The sequence below is a fragment of the Rhinatrema bivittatum genome, chromosome 5 (assembly GCF_901001135.1).
Source record: "Rhinatrema bivittatum chromosome 5, aRhiBiv1.1, whole genome shotgun sequence".
In the NCBI taxonomy this organism is placed as follows: Eukaryota; Metazoa; Chordata; class Amphibia; order Gymnophiona; family Rhinatrematidae; genus Rhinatrema; species Rhinatrema bivittatum.
The window spans coordinates 251,161,283-251,183,407 of record NC_042619.1 but is presented as its reverse complement, the minus strand read 5'-3'; the positions used below and the strand labels follow the sequence as shown (position 1 = coordinate 251,183,407).

The 22,125-nt window shown below is 48.4% G+C and overlaps 1 protein-coding gene across 1 annotated transcript in view; it reads left to right on the top strand.

The window, feature by feature from the left end:
* Positions 1 to 14,819, top strand: part of PIWIL2 (piwi like RNA-mediated gene silencing 2) — a 448,551-nt gene extending 433,732 nt beyond the window's left edge. Inside the window, 1 exon segment of the mRNA XM_029603804.1 lies at positions 13,961 to 14,819. Coding sequence (XP_029459664.1) covers positions 13,961 to 14,117 — 157 coding nt within the window. The 3' untranslated portion in view covers positions 14,118 to 14,819.
* The last annotated feature ends 7,306 nt before the right edge of the window (positions 14,820 to 22,125 follow it).

The window sequence follows — 22,125 nt, the reverse complement described above, 5'->3', positions numbered from 1 at the left end:
TACAACAGATTGAAAAATGTTGCCAAGAGCAAAACATTTTTTATCCAGAACAGCGGACTCTCCGAATGTACTGCAGCATAGGGCGGGACTCTGGACTGATCCTTGGTACTACAGGAACGAAAATTATCGAAAGTAAGACCTAATTTTCATTTCCCTGTACATACCGGATCAGTCCAGACTCCTGGGATGTACCAGAGCTAACTACTTAGGGTGGGGAATGGAGAGGCCCGCTCTCAACACGCCTGCTCCAAAATTTCCCTCTCTGGAACCCTGTACATCCAGACGATAATGCCGCGCAAAGGTGTGCAACGATATCCAAGTTGCTGCCCTGCAGATCTCTAGAGGAGAGATCTGTTGGCACTCCGCCCAGGACACCGCCTGGGCACACGTGGAATGTGCTTTCAGCCCCAAAGGCAGTGGTCGACCCCTCAGGAGATAGGCAGAATTTATAGCTTCCTTCAACCAGCGTGATATGGTTGTCTTGGACGCCATATTACCCTTCCTGGGGCCCTTCCAGAGAACAAAAAGATGGTCCGACACACGGAAACCATTGGTAACTTCAAGATAGCGTAAGAGGACCCTACGCACATCCAACTTCTTCAAGTCCTTGGAGAACAGATCTGACCAATCGAGCTGTGAAAACGCCGGAAGCTCCACTGACTGATTCAGATGAAAGGCCGACACTACCTTGGGGAGGAAGGAAGGAACAGACCGGAGACTAACTCCAGACTCAGAAATCCGCAAGAAGGGTTCCCGTCAGGATAGGGCCTGAAGCTCAGAAACTCTTCTGGCGGAAGTGATTGCCACCAAAAATACTACCTTCAACATGAGATCCTTCAAAGTAGTTCCCTTCAATGGCTCGAACGGGGACTCACACAGAGCCTTGAGTACCAAATTTAAATTCCAGGAAGGACAAGGGGACACAAGTGGTGGACGTAAATGTGTCGCCCCCTTCAGGAATCGAATCAAATCAGGATGGGATGCCAACGACCCACCGTCCACTGCGCCGCGCAAACAACCAAGGGCAGCTACATGTACCCACAAGGAACTACAGGACAGCCCCTTAACCAAGCCCTCCTGGAGGAAGGCCAATATATCGGGAATGGTAGCCTGGGTAGGCCGAATCACTCGAGAAACACACCAGTACTCAAAAACCTTCCAAATGCGCATATAGGACAGGGAAGCCGACACCTTGCGAGACCGCAAGAGGGTGGCCACCACTGCATCCGAATAACCTCTGCCTTTCAAACGGCGCCTTTCAAAAGCCATGCCGTTAGACAAAAGCGATCTACCTGATCGAAACAGACGGGACCCTAATGAAGAAGATCTGGTACTGCCGGGAGACGGAGCGATGCTTCCAAGGTCAGATTGATGAGATCCGCAAACCAAGGCCTTCGGGGCCACTCTGGGGGCACCAGGGTGACCTCCGCGGGATGGCTCTCTATGCGACGCAGGACCTTGCCTATGAGAGGCCACGGGGGGGGGGAAGACATACAGGAGGACTGACGTCGGCCAGGGGAGCGCCAGGGCATCCACGCCCTCCGCCCCTGGCTTCCTGCGGCGGGCGAAGAAGTGTGGCGCCTTGGCGTTCTGAAAGGTCGCCATCAGATCCATGGCCGGCTGTCCCCATCTGTTGCAGATGAGCTGGAAGACATCGTCCGCTAGTTCCCACTCTCCTGGATCTGGTTGGTGACGACTCAGTAAGTCCGCATGGATGTTGTCTACCCCCGCGATGTGAGTCGCGGCGATGCTGAGAAGGTGTCTTTCCGCCCACTGGATGAGCAACCAGGCTTCTAAGGCCACTGGGCGACTCAGAGTCCCCCCCAGTCGATTGATATAGGCCACTGTGGTCACATTGTTGGACAGGACCCTGACCGATTTCCCCTGAACTAGTGGTAGGAACACCTGCAACACCAGGTGAACCGCCCTGGTCTCCAAATGATTGATCGACCAGCGCGACTCGGTCGCGGACCAGCACCCTTGCACAGACTGTCGCAAGCAATACCGCCCCCCAGCCGGAGAGGCTCGCATACATGGTGACCACCGTCCAGTCTGGGGCCACAATCGAGACTCCCTGTAGTAGATTGTCCGGATACAACCACCAACCCAGACTGGAACGGGCCGCAACCGTCAGAGGTAACGGGAGCTGGAACTGCTTGGATACCGGACTCCAGCAGGAGAGTAACGCCGACTGCAAGGGACGCATGTGCGCAAAAGCCCACAGGACCAATTCCAGCATAGAGGCCATGGAGCAAATCAACTGTAGGTAGTACCAGACTGTCGGTGGCTGCATCTGCAGGATAGCCTTAACCTGTTCTTGTAACTTGCGGCAGCGGTCTACCGAGAGGAAAACCTTGCCATGCCGTGTGTCGAAGAACGCGCCCAAAAATTCCAGAGACTGTGAGGGTTGGAGATGACTTCTGGCTGTATTGACCACCCAGCCGAGCGACTGTAACAGCTGTAAAACCCGCTGAATCGTGGTCCTGCACAACTCCTCTGACTTTGCGTGGATCAGCCAATCGTTCAGGTATGGATGGACTAGCAGTACCTCTCAGCGCAATTGGGCCGCCACTACCACCATTATCTTGGTGAAAGTTCTGGAGGCCGTCGCTAGCCCGAACGGTAACGCCTGGAACTGATAAGTGTTTCCCCAACACAAAGAAGCGAAGGTATTTCTGATGCTCCTTCCGGATCCCGATGAGCAGATATGCCTCCGTGAGATCCAGCGACGCCAGGAATTCTCCCGGTCGTACGGACGCAATCACTGACCTCAGGGGCTCCATGCGGAATCGCAGGATCCAGAGACACTGATTGACCTCCTTCAGGTCCAGAATGGGATGGAAAGAGCCTTCTTTCTTTGGAACGACGAAGTATATGGAGTAATGTCCTCTTCGTTGTTCCAAGGCGGGAATTGGGGCAATGGCTCCCAGCTCTGCCAACCGGACCAACGTCTGGCGCACCGCTTCCCGCTTGATTGTGCATCCGCACAGGGAGGGAAAAAATCTGGGATGGGGAAGGCGAGCAAAATCTAAAGCGTAGCCATGTCTTATCACCGAGAGGACCCATTGGTCTGTTGTGATTGTGGTCCAAGCCTCATAGTAGAGGGACAGCCTGCCCCCTACCTTCGGGACTGAGGGATGGACCGGCAGGCCATCATTGCGTTGACTTACCACTCGTTGCTGAAGGGGTGGAGGCAGGTCTACTGAAGCGTCTTCCTCGAAAGGACTGAGACTGCTGCCTACCGCTTCCCGAAAGAAAGGATGAAGATGAGGTACTAGGACGGGAGGTCCAAGACTTACGACTACTCCGAAAGCGGGATCGGGATGAAAAGGACCCCTTAGACCTAGATCTGTCCTCCGGCAGACGGTATCCTTTATTCTCGCCCAGTAGCTGGATCATGTCATCCAATTCCTTACCAAAGAGCAGTTTTCCCTTGAAGGGGAGGGACCCCAGACGATACTTAGAAGCCCTGTCCGCCGACCAGGTCCTCAACCACAAGAGACGTCTGGCCGAAACAGCGGACACCATGGATCGAGCCGACGTTCGGAGAAGGTCATGCAGGGCGTCCGCACTGTAGGCGACCACTGCCTCAAGCCGCCCGGCCTGTCTGGCTTCATCCTCTGAGAGGCCCTCGTTGGCTAGAAGCTGTTGTACCCAACGCAGGCCGGCCCGCAAGGTGAAGTTGCTGCAGATCGCAGCTCGGGCACCCAGGGCAGAGACTTCGAAAATCTTCTTCAACTGGATTTCTAACTTCTGATCCTGAAGATCCTTCAGCGCTGTGGTACCCGTGACTGGAATGGTTGTCTGCTTTGTCACCGCCGAAACCGAGGCGTCCACCTTCGGGACCCTCAGGACCTCCAACACCTCCTCTGGCAAGGGATAAAGCTTATCCATGGCCTTTGAAACCTTCAGACCCAGATCTGGAGTATCCCATTCTCGAAAGAGCAGGTCAGTCGAGGAAAAATGAAAAGGAAAAGTGGTAGGAGGTTCACTCAGACCCAATAGTACTGGATCCATGGAACCGATCCGGGACTCCTCCGGAGGTGTCGCAATCCCCAATTCCCCCAAAATTTATTTATTTATTTATTTATTTATTTAATTTTATATACCGGCAACCGTTTGCACATCGTGCCGGTTTACAAGTAACTTACAACAAAAGATATATAGGCGTAGCCTTTACAGAGAACGGTGTATAACATAAACGCAGTAACAGAATAAATAACTAAATAACTAAGGGAGGGATGGAGGGGGCCCCCTTATTCCCGCCAAAATGGCGGGAATAAGGGGGCCCAACTCATCGCGACAGAAGAGACGCATCACCCTCGGGTCATCTCTCTCCGAGTTCTGGCCTTGTCGCGCCGGTCCTTGCGCAGGAGTGCCATCCCCCTCTGCCCCCCTCGGGGGCGGGGAGGACTCCTCTTGATCCTCAAAGTCCTCCGAGACATCCGAGATATCCATATCCTTTCTGGGTGGAAAGGCCCACAGTGGCTGTTTAGCTTTGGAGGGTCCCCGCTATTTCATCCGGCCGTGGACGAGCCTTGGGCGCCTCGGGTAGTGCTCCCTGGGGCTCCGGCTGAAATGGGAGCTTCTTAAGAGCCTTGCGGGCTTTAAAAGCCCTATGCATGGCAAGAATAAAACCCGATGAAAAAGAGGCGCAGGAGCCATCCGAATCTGTGTCTGTCTCCTGCGCCACCCCCCTCCCAGCAGCCGCTGTAGGGGAAGTCGGCCGAGAAGCTGGGTGCTGCGGGGAGACGGAGGGGGGAGAATCCCTGGGCCCCTCCACGGTCAACCCCGCAATAACAGATTCAGGCGGCAAAATAGCGGGAGTTCCCCCGCTCCTTCTAGGCGGCTTAGAGACCTGCGCGGATCGCGTTCCCACCGCGATCGCCACGGACGTCCGCCGTACCAACACCCCCTGAATCGCCCCCAAAGGCCCCTCGCCTCCCGGGATGCAGGCTGAGCACAGCCCATCCGGGAAAGGCGCGCGCTCCCGCAGGCTGTGCTATGTGGCATGTCTGCCCAACTCTGAAAAGAAAAACCGCGAAATTCCCCAGAATTATCGCCGCGAGGGAGGAGGTAAAGAAAGAGTAAATCGCTGCCGCACAGCTCAGAGAGTCGTCGGAAGAAAAAAACAGTACCGCAGTAGCCTCGCGGTAAAGGAGCTCTGAAGAGATTCCTGACAGGAATTTTCCTCACGGAATTACTAAAACTTAAATTGCCTCACAGGGGTCCCCCCTCTAACGTTTGTCAGTCCGCGGTACTCCGGTAAGTTTTTACCCGTTTCCCGTCGATTACCATCAAGTTTGGCCCTCGCGGCCTACTGGCTGTCGACCGTACCGTGGCTTGATTTTTTTTCCATGGCGTCAGGGTTTCGTCGGTGCCCGGACTGTACCCGCACCATGTCTATCACAGACCCCCATGAAGTCTGTGTAATGTGTCTAGGACGCGAGCACGATGTCTTGACCTACACCAAATGACACCGAAGGGTCGCAAGGCCAGAATGGAAAAGATTGAATTTCTCTTCTGTGCTCAAACCCTGACTCCGTCCATTGCATCGATGTCAACGGAACCGGCACCGTCAACTTCGCGTCAGCATCGATCACCGACCGGTGACCGGCCGGCATCGCAACTTCTCGGCCATCAACACCCTCTACTCCCCCTCAGGATCGAGGGGATCATAGGGAGAAACATTGCCATCGACACCATAAGACTCGGACCATCGAGGGAACGAAATCATTGGCCTTGCCATCGTCCGAGCCGCTATCGAAGAAACCCCGTCCAGGAAAGGCACCGACCATTCCTGTGACTGGGTCACCGAGGCATCCCTCACCCGATTGGGGATCGGGAGCCGCAACTCCGCATTTAACGGTGGTCCCTCCGGTTATGCCTCTACCTTCTTCTTCTGTTCCGGAGCCGGAGCTGCTTGCTCCAGGTCTCCGAGAAGAATTGGACCGGATGGTTCAGGAGGCCATCGACAAGGCGATGCAACGTCTTCAGGTTCCTCCGGCACAGACACTGGCACTACCTGTGGAACCAATCGTCGACCCGATTCCGGCAACATTGGCACCGCTGCTATCCAGGATGGAAGCGCTTATGGCCACTTTTCCACCGATGGATCCCGGGTCTCCGATGGCTCCGATGCCCTCCCCTCTGACAGCATTATCGGAGGAGAAACACCGTTCCGCATCCCTCCATCGGGAGTCCTGCCTCAGCCATCGATGCCAATACGTCCCTCGCCACCGACCCATCCGTCAGCGCCACCGAATCATCCATCGATGCCTTCAATGCCTGCACCGGTGCCTTCGATGCCATCATCGGTGCCTCCGATAATTCCTCTGATTCCTTCGGAACCTAAACCGGGACCTTCAGGTATCCAACCACCCTGTCCCCCTCTAGTTCATAGACGCATGGCTGACAATCCTTATGATACCTGGAATGATGTTACCTCAACAGACACCGAAGATTTACCTTCACCACTGAGAGTAGGAAGCCTTCTCCTCCAGAGGACCTCTCCTTTATAAACTTTGTGAAGGAAATGTCTGAATTGGTTCCTTTTCATTTACAGACGGAACAGGATGACAGGCATCAGATGATGGAGTTGCTCCAATTCCTGGATGCCTCCAAGGTAATTACCTCTATTCCCATCCATCATGTCTTTCTCGATCTCCTCAAGAAGAACTGGGAACATCCTGGATCAATGGCTCCAGTGCACAGGAAAGCTGACCCTACCTATTTGGTGCAGCCCCAGGTTTTCAAAAATCACAGCTTGATCACCACTCGGTCGGGGTAGAGTCTGCACAAAAGAAGGCAAAGAGGTCAAAGCCTCACTCGTCTGTTCCTCCTGGAAAGGAACAGAAGTTCCTAGACAACATTGGTCACCAAGTATTCCAAGGGGCCATGCTCATCTCCCGAATTGCCGCCTATCAGCTTTATATGACCCAATATAACAGGGTCATTTTTAAGCAGATACAGGACTTCTCAGACTCCCTGCATCAGCAATTTCAAGAACAATTACAAACCCTAGTCAACAAGGGTTTTGAGGCAGGCAAACATGAGATTAGAACATCTTATGACATTTTTGACACTTCTACCAGAGTGTCTGCAGCTGCTATTTCGGCGAGACGGTGGGCATGGCTCAAGTCTTCTGACCTTCGCCCAGAAGTGCAAGACCGGCTATCCAACCTGCCTTGTGTCGGAGATAATCTGTTTGGCGAACAGATTCAACGGACGGTGGCAGAATTAAAGGACCATCATGAGACCCTAAGACAACTCTCTTCGATGCCTTCCGATTTCTCCTCCAAACAGCCCTTCAGAAAGGACTCTAAGAAGTCATTCTTCTGCCCGAAGAAGTCTTACCCGCCACCAACCAGATCCCGTGCCACGAGACCTTATAAAAAACCGCAGTCTCGTCAAGCCCGTAAACAAAAACCACAAACAGCTCCTCAACTAGGACCTGCTTCAGGTTCACGTCATGGTGCTCTTCTCAGTCCCTTGACCCCTTTTCCTGTCCAATCCAGAAGTTTCTGGACTATCTCTGGCATCTATCAGTCAGGCCTTAAGACTTCTTCCATCAGAATGCATGTCAGTGCGGTAGCCGCCTTCCATAAAGTTGTTGGGGGTGTCCCTATATCAGTACAACCCCTTGTAACACGATTTTTGAAGGGCTTGCTCAATATCAAGCCTCTACTACGTCCTCCAGCCCCTTCTTGGGACCTTAATCTGTTTTTGGGTCGGCTTATGAAACCACCGTTCGAGCCTCTTCACTCCTGTGACCTTCGATATCTCACGTGGAAAGTGATTTTCCTTCGGGCTATCACTTCAGCTCACAGAGTTAATGAATTGCAGGCTCTAGTTACCTATCCGCCTTACACTAAACTTCTGCAGGACCGGACGGTACTCCACACTCACCCTAAATTTTTGCCTAAGGTGGTTTCGGAGTTTCATCTTAATCAATCCATCATACTACCTACTTTTTTTCCCAGGCCCCATGCCAACCCAGGGGAACAGGCTCTGCATACCCTTGACTGCAAACAGGCTCTAGTGTTTTACCTAGACCGTACAGCTGCCCACAGGGAAAGAATTATTCGTCTCTTTCTACCCTAACAAGTTAGGGAAGCCTGTAGGTAAGCAGACTCTCTCCTCCTGGTTGGCGGACTGCATATTCTTTTGCTATCAGCAAGCGGGCATTCCATTTCAAGACCATGTTAAAGCACACTCTGTGAGGGCCATGGCGACTTCAGTAGCACACCTACGAGCGGTGCCGCTTCCTGACATTTGCAGGGCTGCCACCTGGAGTTCTCTCCACACCTTTGCAGCTCACTATTGCTTGGACAAAGCCGGAAGACAAGATTCCATCTTCGGCCAGTCTGTCCTTCGTAACCTATTTACAACATGACGTACCTACACCCTTCCGCCTGCCCGGTGGGGTTCAGGATGCCCTCTCCCAAATTCCACCCCAGTTGTTGTGCCTGTTGCACTCCTTAGGGTTCATTTGGTGCATGTTCGGACATCCTCAGCTCGGTACTCACCCATATGTGAGGACTACCATCCTGCTTGCCTGTGAGAAAGCAAATGTCGCTTACCTGTAACAGGTGTTCTCACAGGACAGCAGGATGTTAGTCCTCATGAAACCTGCCCGCCGCCCCGCTGTGTTGGGTTCGTAACGTTTTATTATTTTATTTTTCGACACTGCCTGTAGCTTTCAAATAAGACTGAAGGGGGACCCCTGCTGGCTGCAGGGTTAGTGCCATGCTGGGCATGCCCAGTAGGGGCCAGTCAAAGTTCTGGAAACTTTGACAGAAGTTTTCCATGATTGGGCTCCATCCTGATGATGTCACCCATATGTGAGGACTAACATCCTGCTGTCCTGTGAGAACACCTGTTACAGGTAAGCAACATTTGCTTTCCCTGACTAATTGCTCAAACATATTAATCTTGTCATTTCATCAAACTTGCCAGATAAATTGTATCTCCTCCTCCTCCCATCTTGGCATATGGTTGGGAGGGGGGAAGGAACCTGCAACTATAGGCGTTTATCGTAGCACAGTTTACACTGAGCTTTTTACATACTGTCTGCCAAAATAACATGGCTAACTCTACCCACCTGCCACACTAGGGCAAAGCCAAGTCACTAATGACAGCATTCGCTAAGTCCAGGCTTCCCATAAAACCCACTTCCACACCATCCTTAGCCAAAGAGTGGACAAATTAATTTGTGGGTGTTTATTATTCCAAATAACACTTCGATACAGTAAAGTGTGCTCCGTCGGAGCGCACTGTCAGCCTGCTCTGGACGCGTGTTTTCCCTTACCCCTTATTCAGTAAGGGGAGGAAAACATGCGGCCCACCCGCGGCACCTAATAGCGCCCTCAACATGCAAATGCATGTTGATGGCCCTATTAGGTATGCGCGCGCGATTCAGTAAGTAAAATGTGCAGCCAAGCCGCACATTTTACTCTAAGAAATTAGCGCCGACCCAAAGGTCGGCGCTAATTTCTTCCGGCGCCAGGAAAGTGCACAGAAAAGCAGTAAAAACTGCTTTTCTGTGCACCCTCCGACTTAATATCATGGCGATATTAAGTCGGAGGTCCCCAAAAGTAAAAAAAAGTAAAAAAAAAAAAAAAATTTGAATTCGGCCCGCGGCTGTCGGGCCGAAAACCGGACGCTCAATTTTGCCGGCGTCCGGTTTCCGAGCCCGTGGCTGTCAGCGGGCTCGAGAACCGACGCCAGCAAAATTGAGCGTCGGCTGTCAAACCCGCTGACAGCCGCCGCTCCTGACAAAAAGGAGGCGCTAGGGACGCGCTAGTGTCCCTAGCGCCTCCTTTTCCCCGTTTTTCCCGCGTCACCTCATTTAAATACTGAATCGCCCGCACCGGCGAAGGGCTGGTGCGTGCGCCGGGAGAGCGGGCGTTCGTCCGCTCTCCCGCGGTCTTACAGTATCGACCTGACAAATAAGTTTGAGAATAAATTATTCAATTCCCTTAGGATGTACCCCTGAGTGAGAAGTTCCATTGCTTGGAAGCAATGTTTCCATCTATTTTATGATTTCAAAGCGAGATGGTTATTTGATCCCTTGAAAAGGTGGTCATCAGATACCTTTTGGATTGTTTACTTCCTTATGGAGACTCTTGTTTTTTGTCATCGTAGTGGTGAGGCATGGGGACTTCCTGTCATCACTGGCTATCTGATTTTTAGTTTCACATCCCCCTCAGAATACAAGTTTTTGTTGGTTAGCACTCTGGGGAGGAGTTTCCAGTTTGAAGCCCTTCCCTTTGGGCTTAGTGCAGTGTTATGATCCTTCATCAAGATGGAAGGTAGTTGTTGCAGCTTTCTTGTAGAGAGAAAGTATCATGGTTCTTCCATTTCTGAATGGGTGGCTGTTAAGGATCAAGTTGTTTTAGGACTGCCAGATGGCCTCAGCCAAGAGAGTTTCAGGTGCAGAGTGACTTGTGCTAGATACTGATCTTTGCAAAGAGCAATCTGGTTTATTCCAGTCTCTGGAGAAGTTAAGAGCTCGCCTCAGTTCCAGAGTCGACCAAGTCTTCTTGACTCAGGAAGGTAGTTCAAGTGCAGTTTTCCCGTTCAGAAAGCCCCAAGCCTTGGGTGATTTCCAAGAGGGAAAACTCCACTTGAGTTATCTCCAACTCTTGCAGTTCATGGCATCCACCCCGGATTTAGATCCATAAGCCAAAGGTCACAGGCAGTTTCTGAGATCTCACTTTTACATCAGGGTCTTCTGAAATTGCAGGACTATGCGGTTATTGTTTCCTTTCACTGTCTGTAAGGGACAGCCTCTCTTGGGGTGGACTGCTCCCATGGATCTTCTGATGGGATAAGTTTAGATCCGTCCTTATGAATTGTGATCTCATTGAATGTGAGGCTAGTGGGCTAGGGAATTCGTTGTAGTGGTCAAGTAGCCCAAGGGCTTTAATCCAAATAGACTTTGTTGTCCATCTGCAAGCTGGAACCAGGTCTAGCTGGATGGTCCAGTTACTCTTTCTGTCCCTAGTGACAAAGGGGCTCACACAGCCTACTGGTGGCCCAGAGAAAAGCCTCTGTGTTCAGCGTTCAGAGCAGAATCTCCTGCAATTGTTGACAGCTCATTTTGTGGGAAGACGGACGTACAGGCTGATGTCCTCAGCAGACATATTGATCATCTGGGAAAAGGATTTGAACAGAGATTTAGCCTTTACTCCTTGTAAGTCCAAGTTGCAATTTTTTTTTTTTGTTTCAAAGGTCAGATTAAAGGGGTTTCTATGGCTCTAACCCAGATGTGTTTCGCTTTCTTGGTGGCTTCGTGTTTGTTCTCCCTTTAGGAAACTAGTTTCCCACTGGGACCTAAGAGTTAATTTTTGGTGCTCTTGTGGTTTTTTTTGTGATTTGAGCCTCATACATTCATCTCTGAAGAATCTCTTAATGGCTGTATATCTGGGGGCCTTTTTGTTCAGCCAGACATATTTTGGCATTTCAGGCCTTACTTTGCAGACATGTCTACCTAGGTTCCTTCAGCATTGACATCATGTCCTTTTTCTTTTCATCTATGCAGTCTTTCTTTCAGCATTGTGCAAGAGGATTGTCATAGTAAAAATTATTTTTCTTATCCATTTCTTGGATGGTTGTTGATTCCTCCTCAGAGATAAGGTTGGTGTTGCACCCTGTTGGTGCTATAAGATCTTTTCTCAGGATGAAGCCTGACTCCCACCTTCCTGCAGCCTTTTTCTTCTTTTAGTTGCAGGATTGTCTTTGTCTTCCGTTTCATATTTAGAGTTTTTTTTCCTTGAAAACTAAAATGTAAACAATCAGTTCTACCCGGAACTGAAGGAGCATACTTTCTGGGATGTATGCGCACACCTGCTTTCTGTGGATATATGTTGTTCTGTCAAAAAACCATTCCTATCAGAGTCCTCTTGTTCTCCCTGACATGTCCTAAAAATATGCTGTGTATGGTACACCAAAAGAAAAAAGTTAAGTAGACGCACATTTCATAAGCTAAACAGAGGTTTAGCTGACAAAATTGTCGCTCACTGGTGGTAGTGTCCTCTCCATACTGGCCTTATCTACCTAAACAGCCCCACACGTGAATCCATTTATACTGCTTGTTTGTCAGTTACATTACTGTCCTGTAATTTTCTTTTTCTGGTGACAGCAGTTCAGCAGAATCACACTCCCTTTTTGGGGAGCTACTCTGTATCACTTTCTGTCTTCAGTGATCATTAAACGTGAGTGCTAGTTGGTCTGGCATTGCACAATCCAGTTCCCAACCGTGGTCAGGTTTTCTGGAAACCGCTCCAGGCATTCCTTCTCTGAGGCACGCGACGCAGGTCATGTGATCTATATGTGCAACTCTGTTGAGCTGCTACCATCTGAGAACAAACAATACTGGTAAGTAATTGCAGTGTACTAGTGACAGTCATCCAAAAACAAATACTGTCATGGCTGAACGAACACACTCAGGCCGACGCAATATCGGCACGCGAAAAATGGGCGCTAATGATTGAGCGCCCGCTTCCCTAACGCCTGCCCATCCACCTCCCTCGGGCGCGCGATGCAGTAGGCAAATGAGCTGCTGTGTTAAAAAAAAAAAAAGAGGCGCAAGAGGAAATTGTGCATCCCTAGCGCCTCCTCAGCATCGAGCGCCCGGAGAAGTGGCTGGGCATGCATCCATTTTCCTAACCTGACCCACCAGCAAGACATTTTTTTTTTTTCCTTACTCCTTTTTTCAGTTCTTCCGACTTAATATTACCGCGATATTAAGTCGGAGAGACTACAAAAAGCAGTATTTTCTGCTTTTCTGTTAACTTTAGGGGCTCCTCAAAACTTAACACCTGCTCCTGGGAAGGCCTTATTTTTTGAGAGTGAAAATGTGCATGTTCGCACATTTATTTTTTACATAAGTGGGTAATAGCTCATAGCCTCATCAACATGAATTTACATGTGATGAGCGCTATTAGCTACGCGCTGGTTTGGACGCACATTTTGGTCACGCTAATCCCTTATATCATGAGTTTTGTCCAAAACGTGCATCCAACCTCAGGCTAACCGGTGCGCTAGCCTGAGTGCATGGTGTTGCGTCAGCCCTACCGGTGTTTTTAGACACCTTTATGGAGCAGTGGTAGTGCAGTAGAGATGTTGCAGAGCAGGACAAGGCGCATGAGCACCATCTTCCTCTGGGAAGCAGACACAACTTCACACAGTGTATTTCTCTGCTTCTGGGGACATTTCTTAGCAAAACAGCTTCCAGGGGCTTACTTATTGGACATCCTAAACTCTCTCCCCCCCCCCCCCCCTCACTTCCTGTTACTGTACGCAAGCTAACATTTTCCCTCTCTTCTCACTTCCTTCCTCCCGACACATACTAAAAGCACAATGATCACCTGCATCCCTCCCACTCCTCTTCCCCATGGACCTTTTCTTGTTGAAGCAGGAAGCCGGTCCCAAGGCCAGTTGCGGCTGCAGTAATGCATTGTAAATGCACATAGGCTGGGAAGTAAGTCGGCATGTACTCGGCTCGCAGGCGCCGCCTAATGGATCTCTCTAAGCGAGGAGGGGGGCGGAGCCACCACAAGATCTTGGAGTGAAGTATATGCTAACTCCCCAGATCGTGTGCGTTTACAATGTGCTGCTGCATTTAGGCCTCTGACCAGCTACTACTTCAATGGAAAGGCCCACAAGGGAGAGGAGAGGCTCTGGAGATTAGTGGTCGGCAGAAAACTGGCATTTACATTGGCTGGTTTAAAGTTCCTGCTGGCCACCAGTCTACCTTTGAAAACCAGCTAGGCCTGCCAAATACAGGCCCATTGGCAACTCTGCATGCTAATTTTCCCAGCTTTTCTTGCTTTGTCACTTCCCCACTCTTCTCACTTCCTTCCTCCGCATACATGCTAGTGTTTCCTGATTCTTTTTGCTTCCTGTCAGCAATTGCTAATGTTTTCTTATGCTTCTTTTTTCCTCTTATTTCTAGGCTGACATTCAAGCTTTGCCACATGTACTGGAATTGGCCTGGTACTATACGTGTGCCAGCCCCATGCAAGTATGCCCACAAACTGGCTTTCCTCTCAGGGCAGGTTCTGCATCACGAACCCGCCATCCAGCTGTGTGAGAAGCTCTTCTTCCTTTGAGCCTGCCATCCAGCTGTGCAAGAAGCTGCTCTTCCTGTGAGCCTGCCTCTCAGCTGTGCCGGAACTAGTTCTTCCTGTACACCTGCCTTTCTGCTGCGTGAGAAGCTCTTCATGTGAGGGCCTTGGACAGAATAAGGCCTCCCTTCACTGCACCCAGCGCTTTTACATTCCTTTGCTGTGTGTTTGGATTCCCTGTTTCCTTTGCTTTGTGCTTCTTATCAGAATACCATGTGGCATTTAGCAGAACAAAGGAATTATGTAGGCTTGCCTATGCTTTTGCCTTTTTGGGTTTTTTGTTGTTTTTTTTTTGTTTTTTTTTTTAAGTATTTTAACTCATTCTTTCTGCTGCAGAATCCCATCTAGAATTTTTATTTAGCTTTTATTCATTGCAGCATTTGAGCAGAGTTTAAGTTTGAGAGCTCTTGGCTCATTTTAGTTTGTCCTTCCAGAAAAACAGAGATGTTTCTTGGTATTTTCTCTTACTGAGATTTGTACCCATCGTAATGGGGTAACTGCCGTACGCTTCCTTCCAGCCGTCCTCTGTTGGAAGCTGTTAGCCTGACTTTCCACCCGAGAGGTGGCTGCGTGTTCTGAAGTGCACTTTGCTGTGCTGTTGGGACGAACGATGCTGTACAAAGTAAAAATTACTGTATTCTGTGGTATTTTTAAGCAGAGAAGAGAGCCTGTTAATAAAGATTATTATAAAACAGACTATATACTCACTTTATTTGTCCTGAAAGAGATTTACAAAGGAAAAGGATGCTCCCTCCTTGAATGCAGTGGAACTGGCTTGTTTATTTGTTAGAAGTAACAGCAGCGTTGAGTCTCTGTAATACAGATATTCCCCGGCCGACAAGCCCATCTGTGGGGGAAACTGTGTAGAAAAATGATTGTTAAATTCTACCAGTTAAGAAAGTTCCTTACTTTTTTCCTTGACCAGCCAAAGCCTGTGTGTGTAGGCCCCAAATACTTTTATGAGCAGGAGAGGGTTCATATCCTGCCTTCCCTGGGTGTGGATGGCAGACTTAAGAGGTCTTTCTGCTCTCATATTAGGAAACTTGTTACCAGGTCTGAGGAGACTGCAGCATTAATTAAGGAAGCCTCTAAAGGCTATTTAATGAGCAAGTTTCTTCCTCTCATGGTCATTCCAGGGGATTGGAAGAGGTCCAGAATGAGCTTCCAGGAAGGTTGTGAAAGGGCACATTCTGTTTATGCAGAAAATGACAATATAAATGGAATTGGCAAAAAAATAAGAAATGGGAGGTGGAACAAAAAAGTCTGTGACCAACCGATTAGAAAATAAATAAATAAATTACTTTTTACTGATTGGCACATGTAATCTTTGGTAATGTGCAAGAGTAGCACTTTCTCTATGTGGATCTCACAATGTACGAGGAGCTTGGATGTTTCCCTTACAGCTCATCATAGTAAAAGATATTTTCAAATTCTGGTGTCACCTCACAGTAACAGCAGCACAAACATCTTCCACTGCCAGGCACATTGTGAACTACCACAAAACCTCGCAAAAAAGACACTCAAAATCTATACTGCAATCCCATTGTAACATAACAGTAATAACACAAAGGTTTCAAACAACAATAACCCTACCTGTGAAAAAGCAAGGGTAAATATTACACTGGGTCCTGCTTTCTCACTCTCACACACACACAGAGGCTCTCTCTCACTCCCACATGCTGTCTTGCTCAAGCACAGGCTCTCACCGTCACACGCTGTCTCTCTCACACACACAGAGGCTCTCACCTGCTGTCTCTGCAAACATTCAGCTCCTCCCTTCCACACACAGTCTCTCAACTCATCTCATACACACACACACCCTACAGGCCCTCAGCCTCTCTCTTGCCTCTGGGCCTCCTCTTCATGAGTCGCCACAGGATGGGCTCTGCAGCGGCCCTGATCTTCTCGGGCCGCCCACAATGTGGGATCCACGGCAGCGGCCCTGCTACCAGGCCTCCTCCTCTTCTCAGCCCGCTGCGACTTGAGATTCATGAATGACTATAAACGTTGCTCCTCTTCTGCATGTGGCTGATGCTCCTCCTCCTCCTTCCTGCCCGCGCGGCTCCGGTAACATTTTCTTCCAGGGCCGCACGGGCAGGAAGGAGGAGGAGCACCTGCAGGTTTGGATGTGACCTTTTTCTTCTGACCGTGGTGACATGAGCTCCACCATGGCCCTGCCGAACTTCCTGCTGTGTGTGTCCGGCACACAGCACAACACAGCGGTAGTTCACTGCTTAGCCGCCAGTGGGTTGAGGTCCACCGGGGACCACATTGCCTCCCCCTAACATCCCCTCTGTATACCACTGCTCGGCGCCCCCTGATGCTCGGCGCCCTAGGCCCAGGCCTAGTTCGCCTAGTGCTTCCACCAGCCCTAGCTGGCAGAGCTCAACCTGCCGGTGGCCAAGAATGAGGAAAGGCTGTGGCAGTTTCCAGCTCCCACCCCCCACTTCGTAGAAAGGCCGGTGGGGCCGAAGGAAAGAGTAGCCTGCGGGGCAGTGGTGGAGCTCATCCCACCATGGCCTGGAGAAAGGAAGCCGTAGGTGAGTGTGAGAACCTGTGTGCATGTGTCTCTGTGAGAGCTTAAATATGTGTCTATATTAGAGCTTGTGTTCATGTGTGTGTGTGTGTGTGTGTTTTTGTCTGAAAGCTTGTATGCTTGTCTGTGAGAGCTTGTGTGCATGCGTCTGTGTCAGAGCTTGAGTGTGTATCTGAGTCAGAGCTTGTGTTTATGTGTATGTTTGTGTGTCTATGTGAGAACTTGAGTTCATGTGTATGTATTGTGTCTATATGAGTGCTTCAGTGTATGTCTATGTGAGAGCCTGTGTACAAGTGCCTGTGTGAGCTTATAAGTCACATATAGGTTCTCACAGGCATGCTCACCACCCACAATGTGTCTGAGATGGAGAGAGAGCAATTGTATGTGAAAGCATAGGCCTATATATAATAATAGATGGAGAGTGTGTGTGAGTATGAGAAATAAAGTTGTACAGCCCTACCTCCCCAATCCATGACAATCTCAAGGTGCTTGGAAATCAAAAGGTCCCAAGTATGGAAAAACAAAGAGATTTGTAAATCCTTATTAGTTTTAATTATTGGGTGTAATTTGATGTTTCTACTGTTTTGAAATAATGTATTGTTTTTTTGGAAATATTAGAACATATTTTAAATGATTGGATTTTTTTATTCACCAGATGTTTTGAAATATTTTATTGGTGTTTGGGAAATTTTGGATATTCTATTTGTTAACTGGTTTGAAATATTTATTCTTTTTATGACTGATTTTACTATTATGATTGATGTTTTATATTTCTTGATTTTATTTTTTAATGTTTTATGAAGAATGGTAAGGTTTCTGTTTTTCCATTGTTGCTCTGCATATAGAGGCTGGCTTGTTGTGGGTTCCACTTCAGTTCTTCTTAGGATGTTTCTAGTTATACTTCCTGGTGTCTTTATTCTGTATTTGGTCAGGGTCTGTCTATTCTCCATGTAAGACTGAGATGAGGTATTCTGCTACCATATAATTTATCTGTAGTGATCTATAGCAGTCTGATTTGTTCTGTTTTCCTAATGGGAAGTGAATTGGTATTCTAGGGTCTGGGGTAATAAGTGCAGTGTTATCTTTTCATAGATAAGGTTGTTCCTGTTTGAGTGCTGGCAGTTAGGATTGTTTTGGTATGGGAGGTTTACTACATTGCAATGGTAATTCTGTTTATTCATGGCTTTCTGAGGCCAAGCCCACACCCAGTACTCATTATAAAAAATATAATTCGATAGGATTTCCAAGTAACTTTTTTGTAGGGTTTTCTGGTTGGCACCACAGCAGTGCATGTAAATATAATATGCATGCTGTAAGTGCTATTTTGCCTCAGAAGACTGTACTTTTGAATGTTCTTTTTTCATGTAAAATCTGTTGTAAATGCATAACTGAATTGTGTGTGCGCATCTGTAGAGGGTGTGTGTGAGTGTGTGTGCAAGGCTGTAAGGTTTGCTTAGGGTACTTAATTCCCTTCCATTGTTCCGTTTGGGGGGGGTGTCAGTTTTTAAAAATATAGATTACTGGAGGGAGCTGGGCTTTTTTTGATGGGCGCGGGACAGAGACTGAATGATCCTGGGGGGGGAGGGGGGGCAGCACAGTCATTGTTCACACAGGGCAGCAAAAAAGCTAGCACCGGCCCCGTGTGTTACAGCAGACACTGGTCAAAGAATGGCGGCGGGGAGGGGGGTGGGGGGACAATTAATTCTATATATCTGCCCTGGGTGTAGAAAAAACTGGTCCTGACTCTGTTGCCACCTGGGGAGGGGGAAGCAGCGGAGACTAATGAGTGAGAAAAAGAGAAAAAAATCCCCTATGGGCTGCTGACTAGTTTAACAACCCTGAATACTGATAGCCTCTGAGCCACCTCTCTGAAGCTAGCAGGCGAAACTCTGTAGCAGACCCTGTTCCTGATTCAGAACTGCTGCCAGTAGTGATGTTAAGGGGGCTAATCAACCCTAGGCACACGTACTCAGCTCTGGCTTCAAGGAGCACAGGACCCAAAGTTTGCATGCAGGTCTGAGAATTGGATGGAAAGAGCCTTGGCACTGGCCTATGCAGGGCTCTTCACACGGATGTCCCGGCTTTTTGCCCGAGCATCTAATGGACATTCTGCTTTGTCACCGGAAACTTTCTACCAGTCAACAGGGCCGGTGCTTCTATTAGGCAAACTAGGCAGTCCCCTAGAGTGCCAGAATTTCGGAGGCAGCAAAATCTCACGCCCTGTGATAGAGCCACTTCCACACGTAGGAGGTCGTGTGGACTGGAGCTGTTGCCAATAAGTAAATTGGAAAGGGGGGGGTGCATGACCGAAGGTTCACTTAGAATGCCAAGTACTCAAGCACCAGCCCTACCAGTCAATAATGGTTTAGTACAAAGGACCAATTATTTCACAGAGGCCAAGCCTGGCACACTTTTCCACCTTCTGCCACTGATACCAGTGATGTGCTGGAAGGGTTAGAAAGCAAATAAAGCATTTCACTTTGTCTCCCTTTAAGAACATGCCATACTGGGTCAGACCAAGGGTCCATCAAGCCCAGCATCCTGTTTCCAACAGTGGCCAATCCATGCCATAAGAACCTGGCAAGTACCCAAAAACTAAGTCTATTCCATGTAACCATTGCTAATGGCAGTGGCTATTCTCTGAGTGAACTTAATAGCAGGTAATGGACTTCTCCTCCAAGAACATATCCAATCCTTTTTTAAACACCGCTATACTAACTGCACTAACCACATCCTCTGGCAACAAATTCCAGAGTTTAATTGCGCGTTGAGTAAAAAAGAACTTTCTCCGATTAGTTTTAAATGTGCCCCATGCTAACTTCATGGAGTGCCCCCTAGACTTTCTATTATCCGAAAGAGTAAATAACCGATTCACATCTACCCGTTCTAGACCTCTCATGATTTTAAACACCTCTATCATATCCCCCCTCAGCCGTCTCTTCTCCAAGCTGAAAAGTCCTAACCTCTTTAGTGTTTCCTCATAGGGGAGCTGTTCCATTCCCTTTATCATTTTGTTCGCCCTTCTCTGTACCTTCCCCAGTACAACTATTTCTTTTTTGAGATGCAGAGACCAGAATTGTACACCGTATTCAAGGTGCGGTCTCACCATGGAACGATACAGAGGCATTATGACATTTTCCGTTTTATTCACCATTCCCTTTCTAATAATTCCCAACATTCTGTTTGCTTTTTTGACTGCCACAGCACACTGAACTGACAATTTCAATGTGTTATCCACTATGACACCTAGATCTCTTTCTTGGGTTGTAGCACCTAATATGGAGCCTAACATTGTGTAACTATGGCATGGGTTATTTTTCCCTATATGCATCACCTTGCACTTGTCCACATTAAATTTCATCTGCCATTTAGATGCCCAATTTTCCAGCCTCACAAGGTCTTCCTGCAATTTATCACAATCTGCTTGTGATTTAACTACACTGAACAATTTTGTATCATCTGCAAATTTGATTACCTGACTAGTCGTATTTCTTTCCAGATCATTTATAAATATATTGAACAGTAAGGGTCCCAATACAGATCCCTGAGGCACTCCACTGCCCACTCCCTTCCACTGAAAAAATTGTCCATTTAATCCTACTCTCTGTTTCCTGTCATTTAGCCAGGTTGTAATTCACGAAAGAACATTGCCACCTATCCCATGACTTTTTACTTTTCCTAGAAGCCTCTCATGAGGAACTTTGTCAAATGCCTTCTGAAAATCCAAGTATACTACATCTACCGGTTCACCTTTATCCACATGTTTATTAACGCCTTCAAAAAAGTGAAGCAGATTTATGAGGCAAGACTTGCCTTGGGTAAAGCCATGCTGACTTTGTTCCATTAAACCATGTCTTTCTATATGTTCTGTGATTTTGATGTTTAGAACACTTTCCACTATTTTTCCTGGCACTGAAGTCAGGCTAACCGGTCAGATACCCAAATTAGATGGTAAGCTCTGTGGGAAAGGAACTTACTGAATCTGTTTGTAATTTGTAGTAAAGTGCTCTGCTTTAGGGAGCTAGCAAAAGGCTGAAATAAATAGGCCAGGGACACTCTGGGCGTGATACCACAGCAGCATCTGAAATCCTACTCCAAAGCAACCCACTTCAAGCTTTCTCTCTCCTGGGTCCTTCCTCTTCTGTGCTTTCTGCTCAGCTTCAGTTGTTAAGACAGTTTCTCTAGCCACAGCTAGCCTCTCTGCTCTGCACAAGTGTTTTCACTACAAGACAATCCATGGTCTGTAATTGTCAGCCTCGGAAGTGGCTCATCATAGAAGTATTTTCCACTGGCCTGCTGCTCCCTACCAAAACTAATCTCCCCCCCAGCTAGTTATTAGCTCGCATTACTCTTCCAAAAATGCCATAGTCCAAGCAGCTATATAAACCAAGGAGGAATGGAGAAGACCAATACTACATCCATGCAAGAGTGGAGCAGGGGAGGGGGGCCTGAATCAGCTCTGGGGCCTGGAGGCACTGGAAACTCTGCTAGTTCTTCATCCCCTGCGCCTTTAAGGAGGCTAACTTGAACAGGGAAACAACACTACCCTGAGGCTAGATCTGTAAAAGTCTGTTTACTTTTCGCAGGTCATTATCCCCCTTCCTCTCTGCACCTTAAAAGTTCAGGAAAGCATGGCCTGGATGTAATCCTATTTACATAATTGCACTTTGACAGCTTGTATAAAGTATCTGCTATGATCACAGAGGAATAGAAACAAGAGACAACCAGTGAAAAGACAGACCATACAGAGCACTGCCAGCAATTAAAGGCAACTGCCATGAAAACCTACATAGGATGGGGTAAAGGATGGGGGTAGGGTGGGGTGAGACAGAGGACTAGCATTTTGCCCACCCATGTTAATAGACCCCCCTCCCCCCCCCCAATCCTCCAGTTCTGGCTCTGCCCCTGCCCAGGGCCGGTGCAAGGCCATTAGGCACCCTAGGTGAACCTTCTGCCTTGCGCAGTCTCACAAAAATGTCTCTTCTGAACCTGAAAAAATAAATGAAAGACCCTAAGGGCAGATATATTCTGTTTTCAGGCACCCTTTCTAGGACAAAAGCTGTTCTTGTCAATATGTATGCATTGAATATTTACTCACACACAAATTTTTTTCCTCCTTGGTTGTAAGAGTGTTATGTTGGGAGGGTTACACCCCTATTTATTGGAGGGGATTTTAACCTAACTGATGATCCATTGCTAGACTGTCAACCAGCTAAAACACTTAAGAAGAAACAGGCTGATTTGGGAATCTGTTTCCTATGTTAATAATGGTGGTGGACAAGTGGCAGTTATTACATGCAAATGATAGAGAATATTCACCCTTTTCCTAGCGTGTAGCAGATGGACTCATTACAAATGGGTATAGTGTGCTCGTGCTAGCAGTTGGAGACGGATCTGACGTCAGCACGTAGTACATATACCCCTTCAGGAAGTGCAGGTGCTCAGTAATTTCCGTCT